Source organism: Aspergillus lucknowensis (assembly GCF_044049455.1).
Source record: "Aspergillus lucknowensis strain CBS 449.75 chromosome Unknown BJX67scaffold_1, whole genome shotgun sequence".
NCBI lineage: Eukaryota > Fungi > Ascomycota > Eurotiomycetes > Eurotiales > Aspergillaceae > Aspergillus > Aspergillus lucknowensis.
Genome location: NW_027263545.1, coordinates 695616 through 718508, shown reverse-complemented (window position 1 = coordinate 718508; position 22893 = coordinate 695616). Strand labels below are relative to the sequence as shown.

Below are 22893 nucleotides of genomic sequence, written 5' to 3'. Positions count from 1 at the left end.
CGATCGAAATGTATTCCACAAGTTAGAGGCGAAAAGCATCGCTAGAACAATGACGTAGCAAGAACTTTACAAATACAAATCTAGATTGGACTTTTCATCCGAATGTTACAATAACAAAAGCTCCCCGGTCGCTGATCCTCCAGCCAGCTGAGGTTGATACGCCTGCTGCTGGTTCTGGTTAACAACATACTGCGATTGTGGTGCGCCGCCGCCTCCAGCACCGCCGTCCTCACGGCCACCGAGGTCCAGTGAGGCCATCTGCTGCGTGCCCACGGCGACGCTGTTGAAGTAGCTATCCGCCACGCTTACAGCAGCGCTCGAGCTCCCCGTCGGTGTAGTAGCTGATCCATTTGCAGCTGCAGTGGGAGAGGTAGCTGGGTTCGGGTTTGCAACGGGAGCCGGGAGCTTCCAGGTAGTAGCAGTGAAATCCTCGTGAGTCTTTTGAAGCGCAGGGCTATACTGGAGGCGCCGCGTACGCGCGGACCGGAAGACTTGTTGGACGGGCTTGAGGTAGACTGTTGCCAGTGTGCCGACGTTCAGGCAGAGCTCTTCGAGAGTCCGGGAGTCTAGCTTTTCGCTCTCGGCGGAGATGGGAGGTTTCTGGCCCATGACTACTTGCCGCGCCGTGGCTGGGTCCGTTGATAGGAGGCGCCAGTACATGTAACCTCTGTCTCGGAGGTCTGGGTCGTCCGTTTCCTCGGTGCACCATTTGAGGACCTGGGGGACGAGTTGCTGGCCCTTTGTTGGGCGTTGGATGAAGAGCTTGACGGTTGCCGTTAGGAGAGCGAGCTGCACTTCCACTGTCTCGTCGTGGAAAGTTGCCAGGTAGTCCTGGAGAAGACCGTCAGAGTTTTCTATACGGTCTGCGTACTGACCGATGATCCAGATGACGGCTGCTTTGGCTTCTGGTTCGTCGAGTTCGTCGATGTTTTGGATAACTTGGCCGATGATGTTTTCATACTGATTAGGGTACTTGCGGAATATGTTGCGGATGACAACCGTTGCCTCTTGCACGATGTACGGGATCTTAGCGTTCACTAGATCGAGGAGCGTATCGATGCATTGCCGAGCGGAAGACTCGATCTTGATGGCTAACTTTCCTATAGCACGGACGGCCTTGCGTACGAAATGAACATCGATCTCGGTCGCATACCTAGAGGATGGGGTCAAAAGTACGTTTGCAAAGCGAGAAATAGAGTCTCAACTTACTCTCTCAGTTCTGCCAGCACAACGGAGATGTTTTCCTTAGTAGTCAACATGAATATTAACTCGAGCTTTGTCACTTTGACGTAGATGGGGTCATTGTAGTTGCAAAAGAAGACCCGGATATCATTCCGTAAAACTTCAGGCCTCTTTTGCAGGATGAGAATTGCATTCCGGAGGGCAAGGTATTGCACCTCCGGCGGTTTAGATAAGAGGGTGACAAGAGGGGGCGATAGTTTTCTCGATAGAGAGGTGATATGTCGTTCTTCGGCAATATAGTTCATAAGGTAAAGGATGACGCGGATTGAGGTGAGGACGACTGCAGAGTTAGAGTGAGAGAGACGAGGGGCAATGCGTTCCGCTAACAGTAGGGCCTCTGCGGAATCTTGAGGGACGTATGACATGAGCGATTCCAGAATGTAGGTCTGGCCCCATCTATATGATATTAGTAACTTATGCGATAGAAGCAGAGATCATAGGGAATAGCGTACTCAGAACAGTCTGGGAGGATAGAGACCAGTTTTGATGCACTCGAGTAGTCGATCGTCAAGGATATGGTTTCGCTCCGTCCCCAAATATCCACTAAGGAAGCCAGGACACTTGATACAACCGTCGGGTTCTCGTCTTTCAGCATCTCATTCAGCCGGGCGATCAGGTCAGAGGTCTCAACCATTTTCCGGTCGTGCTCATAGAGCTTAGCGACGCAGAAAGCGGCGGTCTTGCGAACGTATGGATCCATGTCCCCCATCAGCCGTTTGAGCGGCTGCACCGTACCTTCAACAAACTCCCGTACATGCACATATGCAATTGTCCGAAGCGCTAAGGCGCGCACAAGGGGATTCGATGCTTCCATGTCCTGTAGTATACTAGTCAGATTCTATCAGTCGCAGGGGACTGGAGCCGCGGTACATTTATCAATATAGGAAGGGCGTTTAGCGCGATGTCAGGCTTCATCCTTGAATAGTTGACCAGGAAAAGGAAACACCTGGAAGAATGCGCAAGAAACAAAGTCAGCATAGGCGTTATTGGAAGGTCCACGTAAACATACATCTTCTTGATCTCTAAGCTGGGTAAATTCATGCAGTCGATGATGTCTGGAAACAAAGCAATCATGTCGTTATTGCTCATCGTCATATTCGCAACAATCTTTTTTAGAGCAATCTTCTTTGCCGAGTAGTTCTTGTCTTTTTTGCCGCCGCTGTTGAGTTCTTGCCGGAGCTCGGCGACTTTGCCCTGCGGAGATCGAGCCCATATTGGTAAGCTAGTTTGTACAAACGGAGCGGTGAACATATGGATACGATCGCGGTGCGATACAGATTATGGCGAATTCTCAGGATGAATATGTGCAAGATAACAGCGGGACATGAGAAACTGAGAGACAAGGAAGCAAAGAGGGGTATCAAGACCAAGGCGAGATCGCATGACAAAATCTTGAGGGGAAGCGCTGTGAGGGGAAGATGGCGGTTAAGCCAGACTTATCAAACGCCATCTCGTGGACAAGAAAGCCGGCGCGGCAAGAAGTATAGCAGTAGTTGACCACGTACCCTAGCGAACAACTTCGCATCTCCCCCGCTGGAACTCATGGTGGCTTCGAAGCTTCGCGACAGCGGATAATGACAGGTCTTCTTATGTCTTGGAAAATAATGCGGGACCTGAAGGAGGAAGTCGTATTTCTCCCAGCGTCGTCAAATCGCAGAAAGGCCGGTGACTGCGGGAAAAGGGCGTTTAGAGCAGCCCGGATGGCTTCGAGGGCGACTCCTTAGCGAGCACGGAGTTTCGAGACTTCCATGCCTTTCGAGGTGACGAATTCGGACTGGAGGTGGTGGGCGCACCGCAAAGGTCAATGTGGCACATGCGAATCCAAACACAGGCTGGGAACCTACCTCGACAGAACTGATGTTGAGAGGTGAATCTAATCTCCAATTGCACAGCGTAAGATCATGTCAAGGGAAAGGAGATCGATTGCTGAGAATCAGGAGTGGGCCGCCAACTCCGCGTGGTTGCAGTTGTGGAGAATCCCATTTCTTCCTGATTTTCCAGGCGTTGAGCTCACCACCTCAACCTCTCCGTCCTCCAGATCCACCAGAAGCTCCTTTGAGCTTCCCTCTTCTATCCGCGCCTCCCTTGAAAGACTCGTATACCATAATGGCCAGCTCCCAAGCTCTACCACCCCTTCCCCCTCCCAAATGGGCTGTCGAGCTCAACTCCCCTCCGCCACGCCCATCCGCCTCGACATCCAGCATCCCCGATCCCCCCGGCTTCTCTCGCAAGACCGGCGGGAAAAGCGTACGTATCGCGCAAATCCGCCCACAAAATGAACTAGTTTAACTCCTTTCTCAGCGCGCAGAAAAATCAACAACAACGCCGACCGCAGCTAAGCCTGCCGAGACCGATACCCTCAAGCTCAAGAAGGCCTGGGAAATCGCTCTCGCCCCGTCGAAGCAAATTCCCATGAACGCGATCATGATGTATATGTCCGGGAATAGTCTGCAGATTTTCAGCATTATGATGGTCTTCATGCTCTTCAAAGGCCCAATCCAGGGCCTTATCAATACCAACACAGTGTTCGCTAAATTCGATTCGGAGACGTTGCGGGGGAAGTTGCTTGGGGTGAAGCTTGTATACGTGCTCATGCAGTTTGTTCTGCTAGCGTTGGGCGTGTGGAAGGTCAATGCTATGGGTCTTTTACCGTACGTACATGGGGCAATATCCCTATCAATCCGAGATGATTGCTAATACGATTCGAACAGTACTACGAGGTCGGACTGGCTGGCTTGGGAATCAGAACGACAACCACTGGAAACTGTTTATTTTGCTTTTGGATGAGCTTGATGTCTATAGTTGAGGCTAGGCAGTGCCGATCAATGGATGGTACGCTAACGACCAGCGGGCTTTGCAGAAGCCTTTGCCATAATTACCCTTGGCCCTGGGTATATACAAATATATACAATGTATAACACACCAGCAAATGCTCTAGATTTGACGTAGCCTCACGCTTGAACTGCCTTACGACAGGCATCCAGGAAAATCTGACTGAACCGCCACACGTCCTCGTACGTGTTATAAAGGGGTGCTGGCGCAACCCTGATGACATCTGGCTTCCTTTCGTCAATAACCACTGCATGATCCTCCAGTGTCTCCAAGACGCTGTCCAGAAGACCGGGCGCCAAGCGCAGACTGAGCTGAGCTCCACGCTCCGATGGATTCGACGGTGTAATGATGCTGAAGGGTTTTTCGGGCAGTCCATCAAGAGGGTATTTCAGGAGCAGATGTTCAAGATATCCCGTAATCTTAAGAGATTTCTGGCGAATCTCGTTCATAGACGTTCGGTTGAATAGCTCGAGAGAAGCCGCAAGTGCGTTCAAGTCAAGGACAGAAGGGTTAGATACTTGATACCCCGCCGCGCCTGGTTGGGGGACGAAGCCTAAGCAGAGTCATGTCAGAGCCCCGAGAATAACCTAGGAAGGATTAAGGTGCTCATACGGTTGTCCATCAAGAATCGAGTAGCTTTATCTCCTCCCCACCAACCGGAAAGCCGAGGGTGAAAAGAGTCCTCCAGCTGTTCATTACCCTTGTTCGTTTTCACTTCTCCATGTTTCTCATGTACGAATATGCCCGCCATACCACCCGGGCCACTGTTTAGATATTTGTAATTGCACCATGCAGCGAAGTCAACGTTCCAGTCGTGTAGCTTCAGATCAACGTTGCCGGCGGCATGAGCACAATCCCAACCGACGACGATGCCTTTAGAATGGGCATAGGTAGTGATCTTTTCAATGTCAAAGTACTGTCCTGTATAGTATTGAATTCCAGAGAGAAGAATAAGAGCCGTGGTTGAGGCATTCTCATCAATGACCCCAAGTATGTGGTCAGTTTCGAGGACTGGGTGCTCAGGGTTCCGTGGCTCAATGAGAATCATAGCACCATCTGGATGAAGGTTATGATGCCGGATCTGAGACTCGACAGCATACTGGAAGGATAAGAATAAGCACGTATCGAAGTACATCAAATTTTAGAAGCTTACGTGATCACTAGGAAAGGCTTTGCCTTCAATGATGACCTTGTATCGCTCTTTGGTTGGTCGATAGAAGCTGCCCATTAGCAGATGCAGGTTTGCAGTGAGGCTTCCCATAACTGCCACTTCGCTTTCCAATGCTCCAACTATGGGAGCCATGAGCCTTGCACCTGCTGAGTCAACATCGATGAACGGCGGAAGCAATTCATCCTCATGGTGGGTGAAATGTCCTGTGACGCCTTTGATAGCCCAGGTTCGGAGGTAGTAGTCGATGTACTTTCGCGTGTTGCGAGGCTGAAGACCGAGGGAGTTCCCGCAGAGATAGATACATCGAGGGTCCGAGGAGTCGTCAACAACTGCGTAGCTAATTAGCAGGGTCCCTATCAAAGTGTTAGAGCACACGCAACCTGCCTTGGTAAGGATCTAAATATTTCCTCTTGAGGTCCTTCGCAGACGGTATGATAAATTCTTCTCGTAAATGGCGTAGGGGATCTTGCGCATCCAGAGACACCGCGTATTCTCTGGTGAACGCTCTAATATCGTCCTTGTACGGGAGCGGGGGCCCATTCTTGATCTGCTGAACATGAAGTCGAGAACCCATTTCTTAAATACTTCCCAATAGCCAGATTCGCCCCCTTGGTTGAACGTGGTTACAATGCTTGGAGTGGACAAGAGACGAGGGCAACCGAGTTGAAGCATTGAGCGAGAAATCGCGATTTATGCAGTCCCCGCCAAAAGTAGTCCTCTGTATCACTTTGCGAAAAGCAAGCCTAGCCCAACCAGCGATCGAGATGTTGCCAGTCGGCTACCTGGGAGGCAGAAAATTCTCAAGATATGTGCTTTGGGCCTCCACAAACTACTTGCCTGCATTAGTGGTATGTTCCTTACTCCAGTGTACAAATGCCGCAGAATTCATGTCGCAGCCCTCATCCCAAAAAGATTGGCAGTGCACAAAGGCCCACGTTATGAGTGCATTAGTCATAGAGAATCTGATGACCTCATTTTCGGGAAATCTATTCTGCCATCTTTTTCCGGCAGCGCGCCAGCCAATCGTGTCTTCCAGAATGCTTCTTGCTCTCCAGGCCGATTGTCTGATTATCTAGCCTCGAGCCTTGTTACCGGCCACCAGTTGTGGAAAATCCTTCGAAGTGCTTTGTTCACCCGATCACATAACGAGTATGTCCCATCCGGTTGTATCCTCCGCCGTACGCCGGTTATCCAGGCCCCCCCTCGCCCGCTTAACGGTCTCCGTGATTTCCTCTCCGACCCGAACATTGAGCTCCTCCGCACCGTTTTGCCATTCTTCATATCCGACACCAGCGGTCGCTTCATATGTGCCAAAGCGAGCGCGAAACACAGTTTCAAGAGTTCCAGCATCATGCCTGTATGCACCTCAGCCACACTCAGCCTCCTTCTCGTCCTCCGCCACACGACCCGCCGCACAAGTGACGCAGAACCCGAAGATAGGCGATGACGGAAATACGTTGATGATAAACATCTCCCCGCGAGCTGCAAATGTACGTTCTGTCTGTTGTTTCCCGTTTGCGCATTCTTTTTGTTCGTGTCTCTGGGACAGATATCTCGATGTTGGAAATGTTGGAAATGTTGGCACGTTCCGGGAAGGCTGTGATGAGAGTACGGTGATGAGATTTGGTCGACATCCTCTGCTTATGAAGGGAATGGATTCTGCCTGCGCTGTATAAGCGCTAGTCCGAAGTACCCTGGCACATACGACCACAGGGTGTGGAAAACAGGGCTTCCCGTCCGCTCAGCCGTACTTAAGCCACACGCCGGCTGGTTAGTAGTATGGTGGGTGACCACATGCGAATCCCAGCTGTTGTATGTTTTTTTACTTTTTTTGGTGCACTTTCTGAGTTTCTCTCTGTTTTTTTTTTTCTCCTTTTTGTGCTCTTTGATCCTTCCAGGCCCCAGATGAACACTGCTCACAGAAGTAGCGCCTCCGAGAAATCACCAACCCTTCATCCTCCCCGTCAACGACAAGAGAAGAAAACCCCTACCACCACCTCCGAATCACGGTAACCAGCGGCGGCTGCCACGGTTTCCAGTACCTTATGTCACTCGAAGCTGCTTCCAAGATTGACACCGAAGAAGATACCATATTCGAAGCAGATCCGTCCGAAGAGGGCTCGTCTGGTAACGCCAAGGTTGTTATGGATGAACCTTCGCTTGAGCTCCTCTCCGGAAGCACGGTTGATTACACGACGGAACTTATTGGCAGTCAATTTAAGATTGTCGACAATCCGCGAGCTACGAGTAGCTGTGGCTGTGGGACTAGCTTCGATGTCGTTGATTAATTGCTGCTCGCAACTGAGACGAGTCGTTAAACTGGGGAGCCGACCTTGTATATACAATATACCCCGATGGAAGCGATCAAATCATCCTCACTCCTGTACATCACGTTTACTAGGGATATGCCAGGCATGATAGAATACAACACAACATACCCATCTCGTTTCTCTCTTCGATTAGATGTCATCTATTGCTTTTGGGTTATATTCTTTCTACTACCATCGTCCCCATCTCGAAAAAAAAAGGCCCATTTTCCGTACCATGCAGATCAAAGTGCACAGCCGAGACATATCACATATCGAACAAGTAAAAACCCCAAATGAAACATGATGGATAAATAGCCCTTGTCGCCCTTCCAGATCACTTCAACCGGCTGCAGGCTACCAAGCAAATCGAGAGACGCAAGTTCCTTGAGCGATAAAGCTAAATCTTGAGGAAGGGAAAGTCATAATGTTAGCAAGAGATGATGAAGGGAGACCTGGTAGTCGTTGAATAACATCACTGGTCTATTTTAGACCCTTGAGGGTCCGGTCTGACCTCATACGCAACCCCCGATCGAACATCTTCTCACTGTTGCCTTGTGTGAAGCACCGTTTGACCTCCACGTAAGAGACGCGCCCAACCACATCTCGTTCTTGTTCTAGAATCCCAGTACGTATTGATTAATGCGCGAAGGGTAATTTAGTAGACACGAGCGAGATTCCTGAGGTACCAATCCACAAGACGCCGTCCGGCCTTGGTCTCGCTGACGTGGATAAGATCGTTCTCCAGAGCATAGTCCAAATCATTAGCGCTGACGGATTCGCCGTCGAGCAGGCCACCCTCCACCCAGCGAATCTGGCGGCTACGCTGCTTGTTGACAAGCAGCCAGGAGCGAAGCTTCTCTGGCTCGACCTCGAGGAAGCCGGCGAGCTTCTTCAGATCCATTGTTGTATAGAGCTTCAGGTAGGACCGGATTGTGGGGTTGTACAGGGTATTCTTGACCTCGTCCATGAAGATAGCAGTGTGGTGATCAACGGGGTCGACGTTGAGGGACGGGTTGTCGAAGTCAGGAGGGGTGGGGCTGATAAACTTGGGGCAAGCGGAGCGGAAGAGCTCCTCAAACAAGGGAAGAGCATCAGGTCCACCGTGCTGGAGGCGGATGAGCTGCTCGCCGTACTTCTCACGAAGAGCGGAGTGAATGGTGTCGTCGAGACGGGTTGGGTGGAGAGCAACACAGATAGCGATCAGAGCGTACATCTGGTCATTCTTCTTAGCAATGGCGTCGTAGCTATTGCCGCCCTTCTGGAAGTTCTTCGTCCGGGAGACGTAGACCAGAATGTGGCTGAACATGCGGATGGCGTCTCCATAGCGGCGCATCATCATGTAGGAGAAACCAACGTAGTAGTAGGTAGTGAAATGGGCGGCCATGACACGAGCAAACATAGCCTTCTTGTTCATTTCAATGTCATCAAGGGTCTTGAGCGCAAGGCTAAAGTCTCCCAGCAAACAGTGGACACGGAGCAGTCCAATGATGGAGAAGTAACCCAGCATTTTGTAGAGCGGGCGGGAGCCATATTCTCCAGCAAACGCCGCCGCATCCTCACCACGTTTCATCGCGGCCAGCTGTTCGTTAATCTGTGATTTCTGGATGAGGGAATAGAGGACATTGAGAACGGAGTAGCAACCCCAGGTGTTCGGGTTCTCGCGGAGAAGCTGAGCTTCTTCTTCGTTTGAACCGCTGCGGGCAACTCGGTTACGGTAGCGGCAGAACGATTCGAACTGGTAGATAAACTCGTCGATCACATCCCAGGCCCAGTAGTACTATAAACGGATTGAAAGGTTAGCACACCGTGGATAATATTACCCCTTCTAACACATGGCTCCAACAATTTCAGACTCAGAATACGAATGACGAAATCCGTAAGAACCACCAATGGCGGTATAAACAAGGGCCGACATACAGAAGGAACCTCCAACTCCACGGGTCCATCCGAGTTGAGGATGTAGTGGAACAGGCTGCAATAGTTGTCATAGCTTGCGAACTTCGTCTCCAGTGTGGCCTGGTATTCCAATGGAGTAGCGGCGGCGGCGAGCTGCGCTTGCAGATCCTGCGTCTGAGACGCTCCTCCAAGTGATGTAGTCCGATCTAATTCGCTCATGCCGTCGTCGAAATTCACCTGTTCGCGGTAGTCGTTGACCAGCGCTTCTTCCTCCACATCGGACTCATCGCCCAAATTGGGATGCGCATTCACGCGCTCGTCGTAGGACATTGTGGGCAAAAAAAACTCGTTCTGTCGACAATTATGGACTTGTCCTGTAAATTGTCGGCAAGGAGGAGGGAGGCAGGCGGGGGGTCGTCTGGCGTGCACTCGGTGTTCGGGATGTGGGATTTCGACTGTCGCCTCGGATTTTGAGGGTTTTCGCTTGGACAATTTGTGCTTATCTTATCTATGCATAGTAGTAACCTGAGTCAGCTATACATAGTCACGTGTCGCTGGTTTATCAGATAGTCATGTGAGCAGACCCCTTTGTGCATGTATCTTGACCGCACCTGCACAACCTCCTGCATTCCCGAGATTCTGACCGCCAGACAACATTGAAAGTTTGGAGAACCGGTTTGGCCAGGAAGCCTTGTGTCATGAATTCTCACGCGAGTATATCTCTTTCGCTACGAGTTGGGTTCGAGGAGGATAAAGTATCCATCACCTGGCAGACTGAAGCATTCCCTCAAATCTACTTACTTTCACGATTGTATGAGCACTCTATTGTTGTCGCGTGCTCATGCTCTACGCAGTACCTCCACTTCCGTCCTCTGCGTCGAGTGGAGAATGGGCCTCCGCTCTCCAAGAACCCGAATCGAAGCTAGATCTAATTAATACAGCTTCATGTGCTATCGGTGATGCTCGATCTTGTCACCCTATAATCGACTAAATCGCTGTGAGGCAAAGCCGGTATTCTGCTCGCTGAGCACAAGAGATGTGTGGCGGGCCTTCCCGCACGTAGATAAAGCCCAGGCTGCTTTCCGGCGAAATGACAGAATGGTTGGTCAAGGCTCCCGCCTGGGTTGAACAGTCCGTAGTCAAATGCACCTCGAAACTGGCGGGAAGGAGCGAAAGCGGCTGACGAAACCAATCCTCCAACCCTTCTGAACGCTAGGAGGATTTGGTGGTACCTCGGTAGCAGGCCTGAGGTACCATGGCCTGGGATGGACTCGTCGACCTGTTAGATGTGCGGGATCATTTTTCCGGACACCAAGCCAATCGCCGAACTAGGTGTCATCCATCCAAACCCGATTCTGTGCTGCTCCGTCAGAGCGCCAGAGGGTTGAGAAATTTCATTCCTTTATCACTCTCTGGCAGTCTTGGACGGGCCGCTTTTCATCAGGTGAAAACGAGGCACAGAGAGACAAAGTTCTCAGGAAGCGTTCTTGACCATCCACCTTCTCTTTCCCTTGGTGATAGGTCCTTCTCGCAAACCTGCCTGATGTCAAGGATGGATTGGGGGTTGCTACTGTTCCAAGGTTGTTGGCGGACAGATTACCACACCGTTTTGTTGACCCATTGACAATTTCAGAGCCGCTAATCTCGACTCCAAAATGCCACACCACACACCTGGCCGGCTTCGCTCGCTCCTAGCTCGTTCTTCGTTGTTTGCCAGGCGTCCGTGACGCGTTCTCCCCACCTCCAAACGACCGCAGTGTATGGTATCCTCAGATGCCAAGTAACAAAAAGACCGCTAGCATTGCAGTCTGTTCTTTGTTATCCATGCCAGGTCCGCGCTTCTGATTCATAACCATTCTGATTCTGCCCACAACGAGTATGCGAGCCTCGGCGGCGGATTACGTGGCGACATCTAAGGCAATGAAATATCGCGACCGCTTATAACGACATGGATTTCGCATAAGGCCGTTTTTGCCGCCGGAAATCTTCCGCTGAAGGACTCTAGGAATTCCCACAGCACGGCGAACTCCCCGCCAGCCGAAATGTCGTCCAGAAATGGAACCAGCGCGAGCGCACTGCTTTTCACGGGACCAAACATAAGACTCGGCGTGTGTGGCAGCTCATAATGTTGGCGGTATAGAAAGAGGTGTTCGGAAATCTGCTTTGCGGCCTTGATTCGGTTGGATTGAACCCGTTCAACTGTGGATCGGTCAACGGTCGATTCGAAATCCTGCCGCTCCAGAAGGAATCCTAGGAGCAAAATAATGATTTGGTGGCACTTAATGCTGCAGAAACGTGTTAGATCTCGTCGTTGAATCTGGTTCATTCTTTCTTCTTACTGCAGGAACAGCATTTGAGGGACCGGACGCCCATCAATGATTCTTGGATCGGGGAGGCTCTCTAGAAACGCTTCGAGACGACGGTGCAGCGAGATCACTTCTTCCCATACATCACCGATTTTCATGTCAAAAGCTTTGTCGAAGAAAAGGTTTTGAACGTCCAAGATAGTTTTGGCGAGGTCAGCCAGCTTGATCATCACATACGGGAGGTTTGCCGGTCTTCGAGGGTATTCGGCATAGCCAGGGAGCGGATACGGAATCCAAAAAGTATCACTTTCGAAGCCATTCATCTTGTTCAAAGAGAGCTTGGGAACCTCAAGGTTGGGTATCTTGTGGGACTCCATGGACATCTGACTAAGAACTAAGTCAACAGAGTGCACGCTTCAACAGGAGTATTGGAGGCCATACGAATTGAATATGAAGATACCCCAAGCAGTTCGGGCGCTGGCACGCTTGACGGATTCGGACATCTGGTCCCATTCGCTGTGCCTTGACCTTGGGGAGCTAAAAATGCCAATATCATGGCCTAGCTGCACAGCTTGCCTAAGATAAAGCCAGCTTGCGTTGTCCTTGCCCTGGAGCTTTAGACTTTGGTCGGTCAGCCGAAGGGTCCTGGATGTCACACAAGGCACTTCGAAGCCTCCATGGTTTTACTCACTTGTGGCTCATTAAGGCCAGCGCTTGGATATTTGCCAATGAAGGTTGGCCCTCCTGGGCCTTCCACTGCCTCTCCGCTTCCTCAAAAAAATGCTGACCTCGCGAGGTGGCATCTCCAAAAGTTCCGTATACTTCAGTATAGGATGAATACGTCTTGCAACGATCAGCAAAACTAAACTCCTGGAATATGTGGTGGAGGAATCTTACACTCGCCACGGCTAGGATGCTATTTACGAGCATAGGGCTGCAGAACGCTGAGCTGGTTTCACCCGCGGTCATAGCGCGCAAAAACATTTCCTGATCGACCACCTGCATGAAGGGATGGTCCCATGTGAAGTATACGGATATCAAATGTGAGACCAGGTGGTCATCGTCCGTGACATTGGTCCACGAACATGGGACTTGGAACAAGGGGTTGTCACAGAGCTTCTCGACTGTTATCCTAGAGTGATTGATGACCCGGTTATTCCCCCCAACCCTGTCATCCATATTCGATATTGTCCCTTGGTCGTCTGAGCGGGTGTCACTTGCGTCGCCACTTGGTGATCCTCCAGACAGAGAGGACCTGAGGACATTCATGGCGATATTATCCATGTTACCATCGCCCGTCCGTATTATTCTCAAGATATCTTGGAGCTTCTCATCGTTCGGTGTTCGAAGTTGTTGGACGAGGGCATCTAACACACGTCGGTAGTATTTGAGATCCTCGGTCTTTCTTTCCAAGTCTCTGGTAGTTTGCTTCGCGGCGAGCTTTCGCCTAAGGTCTTTTGATTCGTCGAAAATGCAGTCACTCTGGGTATTTTGGCATGCCTTACATGGAGCAGGTCGTCCGGTGCACTGGTGTGAAACAAAAGAGCTGTTAGCTTGCCACTACAGGTCCTTGGGTGTTGGAATAGGGCACAGGAAGGAGGATTGTGCGACTCTGGGTATGTCACCTTTCTCTTTGCTTGCTTACATGGTAGGCATGCACTGGAGCTCTTTTTGTTCTTTGTCAAGGGCCTGTTTTCTCGCAATGGGCCGGGGCCTGGGGCAATGGTGGGCAGCTGTTTATCCCTGTTGTTGGAAGCCATTCCAGCCACGCAAGAATTGGATGACACGAGGAGCAAGGATCGCAGTAGCCGAACACCCTCTATCAGAAAAGTATCTCGGAAGAATGGCCACAGAACTAGAGGGTACAAAGCCGATACCCTGGGAACGCATTAAGCTCCTTTGTCACTTTCGCTCTATATTATACTCATATACACCAGTGCGACTCGGTCTGCTAGCAGAAATCCGTCCCTGGAAGCGCCGGTATCACGAGGCGAAAAAAGGCTCAGCCGACGAGGTTCTGGGAAAGGGAGCGACAACTGTACAAGGGCGTGATGAAGTTCGGAATGGAATGCGAATCGACGGTATTACGCGACGGTATCTTCGATTACGGAGGCATCCCGGCCGTGGCTTGGAATCGGCCGAAGGACGACGAAGCCTAAGGGGGAAACTGACTGTTAGAGAAGGTCCAGACTCGAGAAAATGAAACCCTTCAAAGAGACAAAAACAGGAAGATGCCCCCTAGCGGGAAAAGCCAACAAGGGTGGAAATCCACCGATCGATGGTGGCAGCTCCCGGACTGTCAGGGAACCGGGTAGAGGAACCCAGGCAAGCAAACAAGCGACGGGGGTGACTCCGAGTCGTGGATGATGCTACCGGGTGGATCAAGATGAGCCGTACGACAACTGGGCGAGACGACGCCACAGCCACTTGAAGGCAACGGGGTGTTCCTTGATCGGACATCCCAAGGGAAGGCGGCAGTTGCTATTCGACAAAGGAGGTCGCCCGATCTGTGACAGCGCCATGGTCACAGAGCTCAAAAAGGACCCTGGGTTGCGCTGGTTTCTTGGTGCTGCTGACGGGCGGTGGGTGATGAGAACGATGGGAATGGCAATGGAAGAAATACAGAGAGCTCGCTTCTTCGCCTACCTGGATGCTCGGACTGTCGGGTCCTCGCTTTGGAGCTGGTACGCAAAGGCACCTGACAATCAATTCTCGCAACGCTCACATCCCCTCCAATCATAGCAGCCTTCTCCAAACCCTGTCAGAGGAGACAGAGGCAAAATCAAGAAAACCGGAATTGAAAGGGGAAATAGCAGGGAAAAAGAAGAGCAGTATGTGAGGCTATCCCACGGAAATATCAACAGGTTTTAAAGCCGGTGGCAACGCCATCTGTTACGGGATTGGGCAGATAACGGGCAGTGAAAGAAGAGCTACAGAAGGCACAAGACACAGGAAAAATTGGACCTTTGACATAGGAAGAATGGATGTCCAACAAGTGCCTTTCATTCACTCTCATCGGAAACAAGAACGTCCGTCAAATGGGTGGAGATTTTAGCCGTCGACTCAGCGGCTCCTGGCGGGCCTGCAAGTCCCAGGCCTTCCTCCCGTCTGTGATCCGTGATCGCATTCAACCCACACCTCCAGCTTCATGCGTTCCTCATGATCAAATCACCCCTCAGCACACGTTAGCAGCCGACTCATCAAGAGGAGGTGGTGTGGATGGATGGATGGAGAACAGCCAGAAGTCCCGAGCGAGTCGCTCCGGTCGATCGATGACTGAGTCCCCTGCATCCCCGCAAGCCTTGCACGAGCCCACCTCCTTGTAAGCCACACAATTAATGCAATTGGATGGAAATATCTTGCGAGTCGCGACTTGTCCTGTGAAGTCGGCTTTGAGTCCGACAATCAGAACACGTCGACGCAGAAGTGGGCCTGGATGAGCGTCAAAGACCTCCCTCCCGTTCCCGAGAGGATCTTCCAGCGAATGGTTCCGGAGGCTTACGACGGTCGCGCAAGATGATATCTTGAGCTCAGTGGCTCCTCACCCCACAAAGGCTGCTGGAATATGGAGTCTTGTGGTCTGATCGGACCAGTAGTTCGCGTCTATGGCGGGATATCATAGGCTGGAAATCTCTTCCTGAAAGGAAGCTTTGGTTCGCTTCTGTGGTTGCCACTCCCCTGGGTGGTGTCAAAACCATGGGTTCGTGTCACCTTTTGGTCTTCGGTTGTGCCTTCCGGCCACCCTTGTTAAAAACTTGTGATGGAAATAATCCTTGGCCGTGCGAGGCCCGGCATCTTTCGATTCTGTAAACGCTCACTATACTTCAGAGAGCCCTTGATTCTCAGGCTCCGGCATACTTTGCGCTGCCGCACCAGAGCCCATGTGGAAAGATTAGAATAATGCCCCTAACAGCAGGATCACGCACCCTCTCTTCCATGTCGCCCTTCAGTGCGATCGTTCCTGACCCTCGGGTAGCGTCGGCCAGACGAGGGGCAAAATACGAGTGGTGGAGTTTTATCAGTAAAAATCGTGAAGCAACCATGGAGGCTTTTTACTCCATGCAAGCAAAATCACCCTGAAGACATCTCTTAGGGATTCTCCCTTGACATTGTCAATATCCTCTTTCCGCGTAGAATCTCGCAAAGGCCTCAATCTTCGCAGGAGCCGAGCCACGACTCGACTATCCTTATCGTGACTCACCGCGCTGCCAGAGGTATAGCTCATTGACTCACGGCATTCGTCCTCACAAAAAATTCCAACAATCTTTCCCCTTGGCACGCACTTTCCATCTCATTCTTTACGCACTCTTCAGGATAACGCTCCATACAAATCAAGATGGGTTCAATTGCACCTGCCATGGCTGGACTCGACGCCTCGGTTGTCAAAATCACTCGATCCACCAAGCTTCGTGATGTGCCTCTCCCTGGATCCCCGGAGGAACTCAGTCACTCCCACTGCACCGACCACATGGTTACCGTGCGTTGGACAGTGGGTAATGGTTGGGAAACGCCCGAAGTGAAGCCCTTCCAGAATCTCAGCATTCCTCCGACAGCATCCTGCTTGCACTATGCCACCGAATGCTTTGAGGGCATGAAAGTCTATCGTGGCTTCGATGGGAAACTGCGCCTTTTCCGACCAGACCTCAATGGTGAGCGCCTGTCCAACAGCGCTGTCAGGACTTCCCTACCTAGCTTCCGATTCCAGGAGCTCAAGGTACTCATTGCGAAACTTATGCAAATTGACGGCCTACGTACGTTCCTTCCAGCCCTCGTCTTTAATCAACACGTTCAGAGTTAGTCCCACTGACAATGTAAAGGCTGGCTTCCCAAGAATCAACCCGGCCGATTCCTCTACCTACGCCCAACCCTAATTGGGAGCGGCACACAGCTCGGCGTCCAAGCACCCAAGGAAGCCCTCCTCTTCATAATCGCAGTGCCTTGGCCCGACCCATCCACTCGAATCAAATCGAGCCCTGGGGAACCATTGGGCCTGAAACTTCTCGCTTCGCACCCGGACACAATCCGCGCCTGGCCCGGTGGCTTCGGTTACGCCAAACTCGGTGCTAACTATGGCCCTTCGCTCGCTGCGCACGGTAAAGCTCAAGCACAAGGTTTTGACCAGGTTCTCTGGCTCTTTGGTGAGGACCGCCAGGTCACTGAAGCGGGAGCTAGTAACTTTTTCATTGTCTGGGAGAATACGCAGACGGGGAAGCGGGAGCTTGTTACCGCGCCGCTGGAGAACCAGCTCATTTTGCCTGGTATAACACGGCGAAGTGTCCTGGAGTTGGCGCGCTCTCGACTGGCCCAGGCTGTGGGTGAACTGGGGGCTGTTGAAGTTGTTGAGAAGACTTTCACCATTAAGGATGTTGAGGCGGCGTGGAAGGAGGGACGTGTCGTGGAGGCTTTTGTTTGCGGGACTGCGGTATGCTTCCCTTACCCGGTAGAGTTCGAGTAAACAGTGAACTAATGAGTTCAGTTCTTCATTACCCCTGTGAAGCTGATTAGGGATGGTGATGTCGATATTCAGCTGCTCAAGACGGGTGCAGACCGTGCTGGGTACGCGGCACTATTCAAGTCCTGGCTTGAAGCTATTATGTACGGCAAGGATGGAGAGGAGAGCCATGAGTGGTCGTATCTCATCGAGAACGAGAGCGAAAAATAAATCTTGTATATGTACGTGCGTGACGGATATTGGTCTTCGTTAATTCATTATAGACTAGCTTAGTGTTGCAAAATCCGGGTTCCCAGCGGCATAGTTAATGTACAGATTAGAGGTTCAATGGGTATTAGATATTTTTGTAGGTACTTATGGCTATCCCTCTTGTATGGTTTCTAGATCGACAACCACCGGTGCATAATCGTCCTCCTCGTCTTCGATCATTTCCATTTCCACTTCCTCTCCATCCTCAAGCTGCAGCATGCCCTTCCGGAGCACGGCATCACGATTCAGCTCCCAATCGTACTCGCACTTCACGTATGTCTCGAGCCGCTCGAATTCAATTTTCACGGGAGATGACCCTCCCCCATCCTCGAGAACTTCGTACAGCGCCTTTCTGAACCCCTTTAGTAACTTTCGCAGAAAATCGCCACCTTCACCCGCTCCTTCTTCTGCGCCTAGTTGGTCGAAGAGGCCGCCCTCCACATCATCGCACCGCTTGAGCTGCTGCAAGAGGAGCTGCAAGACATCTACCATGAAAGATGCCCTCTCCATGATAGCCCGTCGACATGTCAAGATCAATCGCAATAACCGCTTCCACTGCTGGAGGCATGAAAAGTTCATCAGGGTAAGGCCCATTAGGAACGTAAATTGTAGCTCTCCAAGGACCTGGGCCTCGCCATCAGCTTCAGAATGCGAAGATACCCTTTGGATTATCTCCCCCAACGCCCACGATCGATCTCGTGCTGCCTCTGTCCTCTCACGACCTATCGCCCCTTCCCTCCACGTCATCTTCAGGTCAACAGGGAGAAACGAGAACTCCCTTTCTTTCTCACCGGCAGTCCCAGAACCAACAAACTGATTTGAAATCGACCCCTCAAGCCCTGGAATGTCATCATCATCTCGCCTCGCCGTGCTTCCCGACGTAACCACCCACCGCGCACTTCCCTCCCAGTCCACAGCGCCAGACTCCTCACCCGTAATCCGACTCAACAGCCCCGCCGACAACCGATCCGTTAATTCACGCCATTCCCTCTTCCCTTCCTCCTCTCCCTCATCATCATCCTGGGTTGCGTCCGGTCCCCTCCGAGCGGGAACCCGACTCCGATACCCAAACAACCCCCCACCCCTCCACAACGCTCCAAGATTAGCCCTATACCGCATCGCCTCTTGATATCCTTCCCCTGTTCCCAGCAACGGCTCGAGTGCCTCGGTCACGCTATTCCACCGCCGTATAAGGACTGGCTGACCCACGGCATCCTTCCCGTTACTCTCATCGATGAAAAACCACTCCCCGCACCGGAGCGAGAGCCCCTCTGTTGTGCCTGTGTACAGGAAGTGCCATCCGGCTGGGATATCACGGATTCCGTAGAAATTGGGTGTTGATGTGAATGTTATGAGGTCGATGCCGACGAGGGTTTTGGGCGGGAGGTGGGGGGTTAGCAGGGTTGGTGTTGGGACTGGGGAGGGCTCGTGGTGAGCTTGGTTTCGGGATCTCGTGAGTTCGGTCATCTTGGGGTGTTTATGTCGAGGAGATTGGGTTTGCGACGATCTTTATCGTGATACTAAAGCTTGGCTCCATGCCTGGCTGATGGGGTTTGTTGGCGCAATTTGGAAGTGAGTGCGGGGAAGAAGTTCGAGGCTGAAGAAATATATTTGGGTAGTTTGGAGTTGCGAGGGCTGACGTCAACGTGTTTTCTGGTGGTTAGGGTGGGACGTGTCCAAGAGTAGCTGTTAGTTAAGCTGATTCTTGTACTAACCATAGCAAGATTGACAATGTTTGTTGAATCTGGTTTATATGCTTAGTGCTATGAGCATGGCCGGTTGTGTGGCTCAATAATTTTTGCTGTGAAGTTGTTGATCTTCCTCAAGCTGCGGGGAAGTCTTTCTGCTTGCCTCGCCTCAAGACAAAAATAACAGAAAACACCGTCTAGTGAGCCCCCATCGCCTTGACCATACCGGTTATATCTATTGGTATCATCTACTGCTGGGTATAATGAAACAAGACGAGCCTCTCCTACTTTCTTCTACGGGACCAAAGGCGGAATATTCCAGCGAACTGAACCTTTATATTTCGGGCATGAAAAAGTGAAGACCAGGCGATAACTGCCGTTCTTCGCGTTTATTCCATCCACATTCAGCAGATACGAACCCGAGCTACTAGCAAATGTATGCGACCATATCCGACCACGCAAGATTGATAACCCCGCACAACCCGAGACCAAAACGCAGCACACAAATACGCAGCACGGCAGGCTCGCACATGCCTACAGACGACGACCACGGCGACCACCCTTGCGACGGGTAGAGTCGGAGGGAGTAGGGGTCACGTCCTCGATACGGCCAATGCGCATGCCGGAACGGGCGAGCGCACGGAGAGCGGACTGAGCGCCGGGACCGGGGGTCTTGGTGCCGTTACCTATAGCCACTATATCAGCTTCATGTCCTTCTCGATTTGAAGTTGGTTGGGTTTGGGGTACGTACCACCGGTAGCACGGATCTTGATGTGGAGAGCGTTGATGCCGAGCTCCTTGCAGCGGGCGGCGACGTCCTGGGCAGCCAACATGGCGGCGTAGGGGGAGGACTCGTCACGGTCGGCCTTGACCTTCATACCACCGGTGACACGGCAGATGGTTTCGCGACCACTGTAGTCTCATTAGTGTATGGCTCTTTGGAACTCTCGAGGCTTGACGAAGGCGAGGAGCGAGGCGGACATACGAGAGATCGGTAACGTGAACGAAGGTATCGTTGAAAGAGGCGAAGATACGAGCAACGCCGAAAACGAGCTTGCCTATTGACAAATCTCTCGGTTAGTTCTCGCTTCAAGGAAATTTCGAATGTGAAAGGTTGCGCATACCATCTCCGGCCAGAGGACCGAGAGAGACGTTCTCCTTGGCGGCAGCGGCGGCTTTCTTGGGGGCCATTGTGTCGACTTGCTGATGTGGGATGGAATATGAGGAGAAAAAAGAAGAAGCGTCTGTGGTGTCGGGATGGAGAGACAGGAAAACCTGTGGTGGAGTTCCGTGTGCCCTACCGCAGATGGGTGGATTCTGATTGGCCATTGAAGAGGTCAAGCGAGGGAGGATAGTCGCCTGAGGCAGAAAAATTTCGGTGAGAGTGTCGGACCGAAAGGCGGTGTAAAACTGCCCAGTTTTTTGTGTTTAAATTTTTCTCCATGAGTCGCTTACTTCGTGTTCTGATAATCCTCGACTCCAACAGCAAGGCTTTTAACCTGGTGTGATGTTGAGACTCCATAGCTGAGTGCATCTTGGAGCGTATCTGACCGACAACAGTTTTTATCAGCTCGAGGATCTATTTTCTTCAACATGGCGTTCACGAAGGAAACTGCCTCTATTGGCATCATTGGAATGGGAGATATGGGCAAGATGTATGCCCACAGGTTGAGCAATGCAGGTTGGAGGTAATAGCGACCTTGTCATCTGATTTCGCCCAGTTCTTGACTATCAGATGCCTTATCATCCTGTCGGTGAGCACCCCTTCTCTATTCGTTGTGCCCTTATTAGCGTGATGACTTGAGTGCATTTGGCTCGAGTATGGTCTTCTGGTGAACCGTCAATGCCATTCTGGTCCGATGGTGAGCTGGCATTCCGTCAATGATGTAAAAAACTCGCTACCTTACTATCTTTGTCTGAAACTTGCAAAACTATATGCTACATGAACTTGCATACTTTTTCCGAGTCTCATGCTAATGAACCACGAACAGGATATTAGCTTCTCACTGCGTGCGCAGTGGCATGTTACTAACTTTCTCAAGGATAAATGCGTGTGACAAACCCGATAGCTTTAATAAATTGAAGAAAGAATTCGAGGCTCAAGTACGTCCGACTCACAGCTCGCGCTGTCTGTCCCTAAACTCATTGTATATATAGAGTGGCGTAACAATATATCCGAATGGTCACCTTGTCTCAAGGATTAGCGATTTCATCTTGTACAGCGTAGAGGCCGGAGTTATCGACAAGGTCGTCGGAGAGTATGGCCCGTGTATGTCCTGCCGTTGATCCAGCCACTCCAACAGCAACGTCTCTAACCTGTGAAAAGCGACCAAGGTTGGCGCCATTGTTGGCGGCCAAACATCCTGCAAAGCGCCGGAACTAGCCGCATTTGATAAGCATCTCCCGCAAGATGTAGAAATAATATCGTGCCATTCCCTGCATGGCCCGCAGGTGAACCCGAAGGCCCAGCCATTGGTGCGTGCCGAAGAGTCATTGGTTGTGGTGAACCTTGAATAACCCTCGTCCTACCTAGGTCCTGATCCAACACCGTGCGAAAGATTCGAGTCTCCGATTCGTGGAGGAAGTCCTGTCGTGCTTCAACTCCAAGTATGTCTATCTCAGTGGTGAGATGCACGACCGTATCACAGCAGATACCCAAGCAGTTACACACGCAGCGTTCTTGAGTATGGGGACGGCGTGGCATGCAAACAGACAATTCCCTTGGGAGATATCGCGCTGGGTAGGAGGCATCGAGAACGTCAAGATCAATATCACCCTCCGCATCTACTCTAACAAGTGGCATGTCTATGCTGGCCTGGCGATCCTCAACCCGGCCGCAAGGAAGCAGATACGACAGTACGCGGAATCAGTGACGGAACTCTATAAGCTCATGATTGAGGGTCAACGTGATGAGCTCAAACGCCGAGTAAGGGCTGCAGGAGCTGCGGTATTCAGAGAAGGTACAGAGAAACAGGACTTGCTGCTGAGTGATGAAGTTCTGGACAGGTTCTCGCTGTCAAAAGGAACCCGTGAAACATCACCCCCAAACAATCACCTCAGTCTGCTGGCTATCGTAGACTGCTGGTCGAAGCTCGGCATTGTGCCCTATGACCATATGATCTGCTCGACGCCAGTAAGTCGGCCTTCCACCCCATATCGGGCAACACCTACGACATGACATTCAGCGCAGTTGGCTGACTAGAGTAGCTCTTCCGTCTGTGGCTCGGAGTAACAGAATACCTATTCCGTAACCCAGATCTTCTCGACGAGGCGCTAGACACAGCCATCGACGACAAGACGTTCCGGTCTGACGATCTTGAATTTACGTTTGCGGCTCGGGTAAGTCCGACTTATTCGTCCATATTGGCGTCCCATGGACCGTGGACATTCAACTTGAACGTATGCTGATGTCAATATCTCGTTCTCTCTAGGCATGGTCCGACTGCGTTTCGTTTGGAGATTTTGAATCATATCGCGATCGGTTTGAGAGAATTCAACAGTACTTCGCTCCACGGTTTGCCGACGCGGTTAGTCTTGGGAACGAGATGATGAAGACAATTCTAGAGAAGACAAGTCACGAAAACTAGCAATGATACTTGACGACAATATGGAACGAATGATGGGCGCAGTATGATATAAAGCTGGGCAACCTCCGATCTCGATTTAGAGCTTCGTGTGTGACATGATATCCTCATGAGAGCACGAGAGCTTTCGCGAACCAGCCTCACCCTCAGACACCCGCAGTTTG

The 22893-nt window shown here is 51.4% G+C and overlaps 9 protein-coding genes across 9 annotated transcripts, besides 3 other annotated features; 3 read left to right on the top strand and 6 right to left on the bottom strand.

Moving 5' to 3' along the window:
* Positions 1-105: 105 nt before the first annotated feature.
* Positions 106-2493, bottom strand: BJX67DRAFT_376299 (putative AP-2 adaptor complex subunit beta; the record flags this gene model as incomplete). The annotated part of the gene is made up of 5 exons (XM_071031848.1): positions 106-1153; positions 1210-1638; positions 1695-2059; positions 2113-2188; positions 2252-2493. The coding sequence occupies 5 exons, from the start codon at positions 2491-2493 to the stop codon at positions 106-108; spliced, it is 2160 nt and encodes a 719-aa protein (XP_070891462.1).
* Positions 2494-3348: 855 nt separating this feature from the next.
* Positions 3349-4029, top strand: BJX67DRAFT_376298 (ER membrane protein complex subunit 4; the record flags this gene model as incomplete). Its single annotated transcript, XM_071031847.1, has 3 exons — positions 3349-3489; positions 3544-3893; positions 3954-4029. The coding sequence occupies 3 exons, from the start codon at positions 3349-3351 to the stop codon at positions 4027-4029; spliced, it is 567 nt and encodes a 188-aa protein (XP_070891461.1).
* Positions 4030-4193: 164 nt separating this feature from the next.
* Positions 4194-5819, bottom strand: bna5-1 (kynureninase; the record flags this gene model as incomplete). The annotated part of the gene is made up of 4 exons (XM_071030719.1): positions 4194-4627; positions 4687-5173; positions 5228-5582; positions 5626-5819. The coding sequence occupies 4 exons, from the start codon at positions 5817-5819 to the stop codon at positions 4194-4196; spliced, it is 1470 nt and encodes a 489-aa protein (XP_070891460.1).
* A 313-nt stretch (positions 5820-6132) lies between these two features.
* Positions 6133-6164: a sequence feature (Protein overlapping with rRNA (BJX67DRAFT_369142, KAL2872481.1) was converted to a misc_feature.).
* A 764-nt stretch (positions 6165-6928) lies between these two features.
* Positions 6929-7031: a sequence feature (Protein overlapping with rRNA (BJX67DRAFT_369142, KAL2872481.1) was converted to a misc_feature.).
* A 142-nt stretch (positions 7032-7173) lies between these two features.
* Positions 7174-7533: a sequence feature (Protein overlapping with rRNA (BJX67DRAFT_369142, KAL2872481.1) was converted to a misc_feature.).
* A 349-nt stretch (positions 7534-7882) lies between these two features.
* Positions 7883-9969, bottom strand: BJX67DRAFT_9716 (putative eukaryotic translation initiation factor 3 subunit EifCl). The gene is made up of 3 exons (XM_071035683.1): positions 9472-9969; positions 8066-9331; positions 7883-7957 (listed from the first exon to the last, which is right to left on the bottom strand). Exons 1-2 carry the CDS (start codon positions 9778-9780, stop codon positions 8210-8212), a joined length of 1431 nt encoding a protein of 476 aa, XP_070891459.1. The 5' UTR covers positions 9781-9969; the 3' UTR covers positions 7883-7957; positions 8066-8209.
* A 1393-nt stretch (positions 9970-11362) lies between these two features.
* On the bottom strand, positions 11363-13516 carry BJX67DRAFT_369140 (putative C6 transcription factor; the record flags this gene model as incomplete). Its single annotated transcript, XM_071030718.1, has 6 exons — positions 11363-11735; positions 11790-12143; positions 12198-12377; positions 12448-12599; positions 12654-13283; positions 13382-13516. The coding sequence occupies 6 exons, from the start codon at positions 13514-13516 to the stop codon at positions 11363-11365; spliced, it is 1824 nt and encodes a 607-aa protein (XP_070891458.1).
* A 2430-nt stretch (positions 13517-15946) lies between these two features.
* Positions 15947-17493, top strand: BJX67DRAFT_9670 (branched-chain amino acid aminotransferase, cytosolic). The gene is made up of 3 exons (XM_071035676.1): positions 15947-16507; positions 16574-17178; positions 17233-17493. Exons 1-3 carry the CDS (start codon positions 16093-16095, stop codon positions 17416-17418), a joined length of 1206 nt encoding a protein of 401 aa, XP_070891457.1. The 5' UTR covers positions 15947-16092; the 3' UTR covers positions 17419-17493.
* A 50-nt stretch (positions 17494-17543) lies between these two features.
* Positions 17544-19026, bottom strand: BJX67DRAFT_339622 (AAR2 splicing factor family protein). Its single transcript, XM_071027684.1, has one exon. It carries the CDS (start codon positions 18922-18924, stop codon positions 17569-17571), a length of 1356 nt encoding a protein of 451 aa, XP_070891456.1. The 5' UTR covers positions 18925-19026; the 3' UTR covers positions 17544-17568.
* A 274-nt stretch (positions 19027-19300) lies between these two features.
* On the bottom strand, positions 19301-20485 carry BJX67DRAFT_339621 (40S ribosomal uS11 domain-containing protein). The gene is made up of 4 exons (XM_071027683.1): positions 20270-20485; positions 20131-20203; positions 19897-20057; positions 19301-19831 (listed from the first exon to the last, which is right to left on the bottom strand). Exons 1-4 carry the CDS (start codon positions 20472-20474, stop codon positions 19680-19682), a joined length of 591 nt encoding a protein of 196 aa, XP_070891455.1. The 5' UTR covers positions 20475-20485; the 3' UTR covers positions 19301-19679.
* Positions 20486-21061: 576 nt separating this feature from the next.
* BJX67DRAFT_9577 (prephenate dehydrogenase (NADP(+))) lies at positions 21062-22824 on the top strand. The gene is made up of 6 exons (XM_071035663.1): positions 21062-21248; positions 21303-21414; positions 21472-21620; positions 21679-22278; positions 22353-22484; positions 22577-22824. The coding sequence occupies exons 1-6, from the start codon at positions 21168-21170 to the stop codon at positions 22730-22732; spliced, it is 1230 nt and encodes a 409-aa protein (XP_070891454.1). The 5' UTR covers positions 21062-21167; the 3' UTR covers positions 22733-22824.
* Positions 22825-22893: the final 69 nt, after the last annotated feature.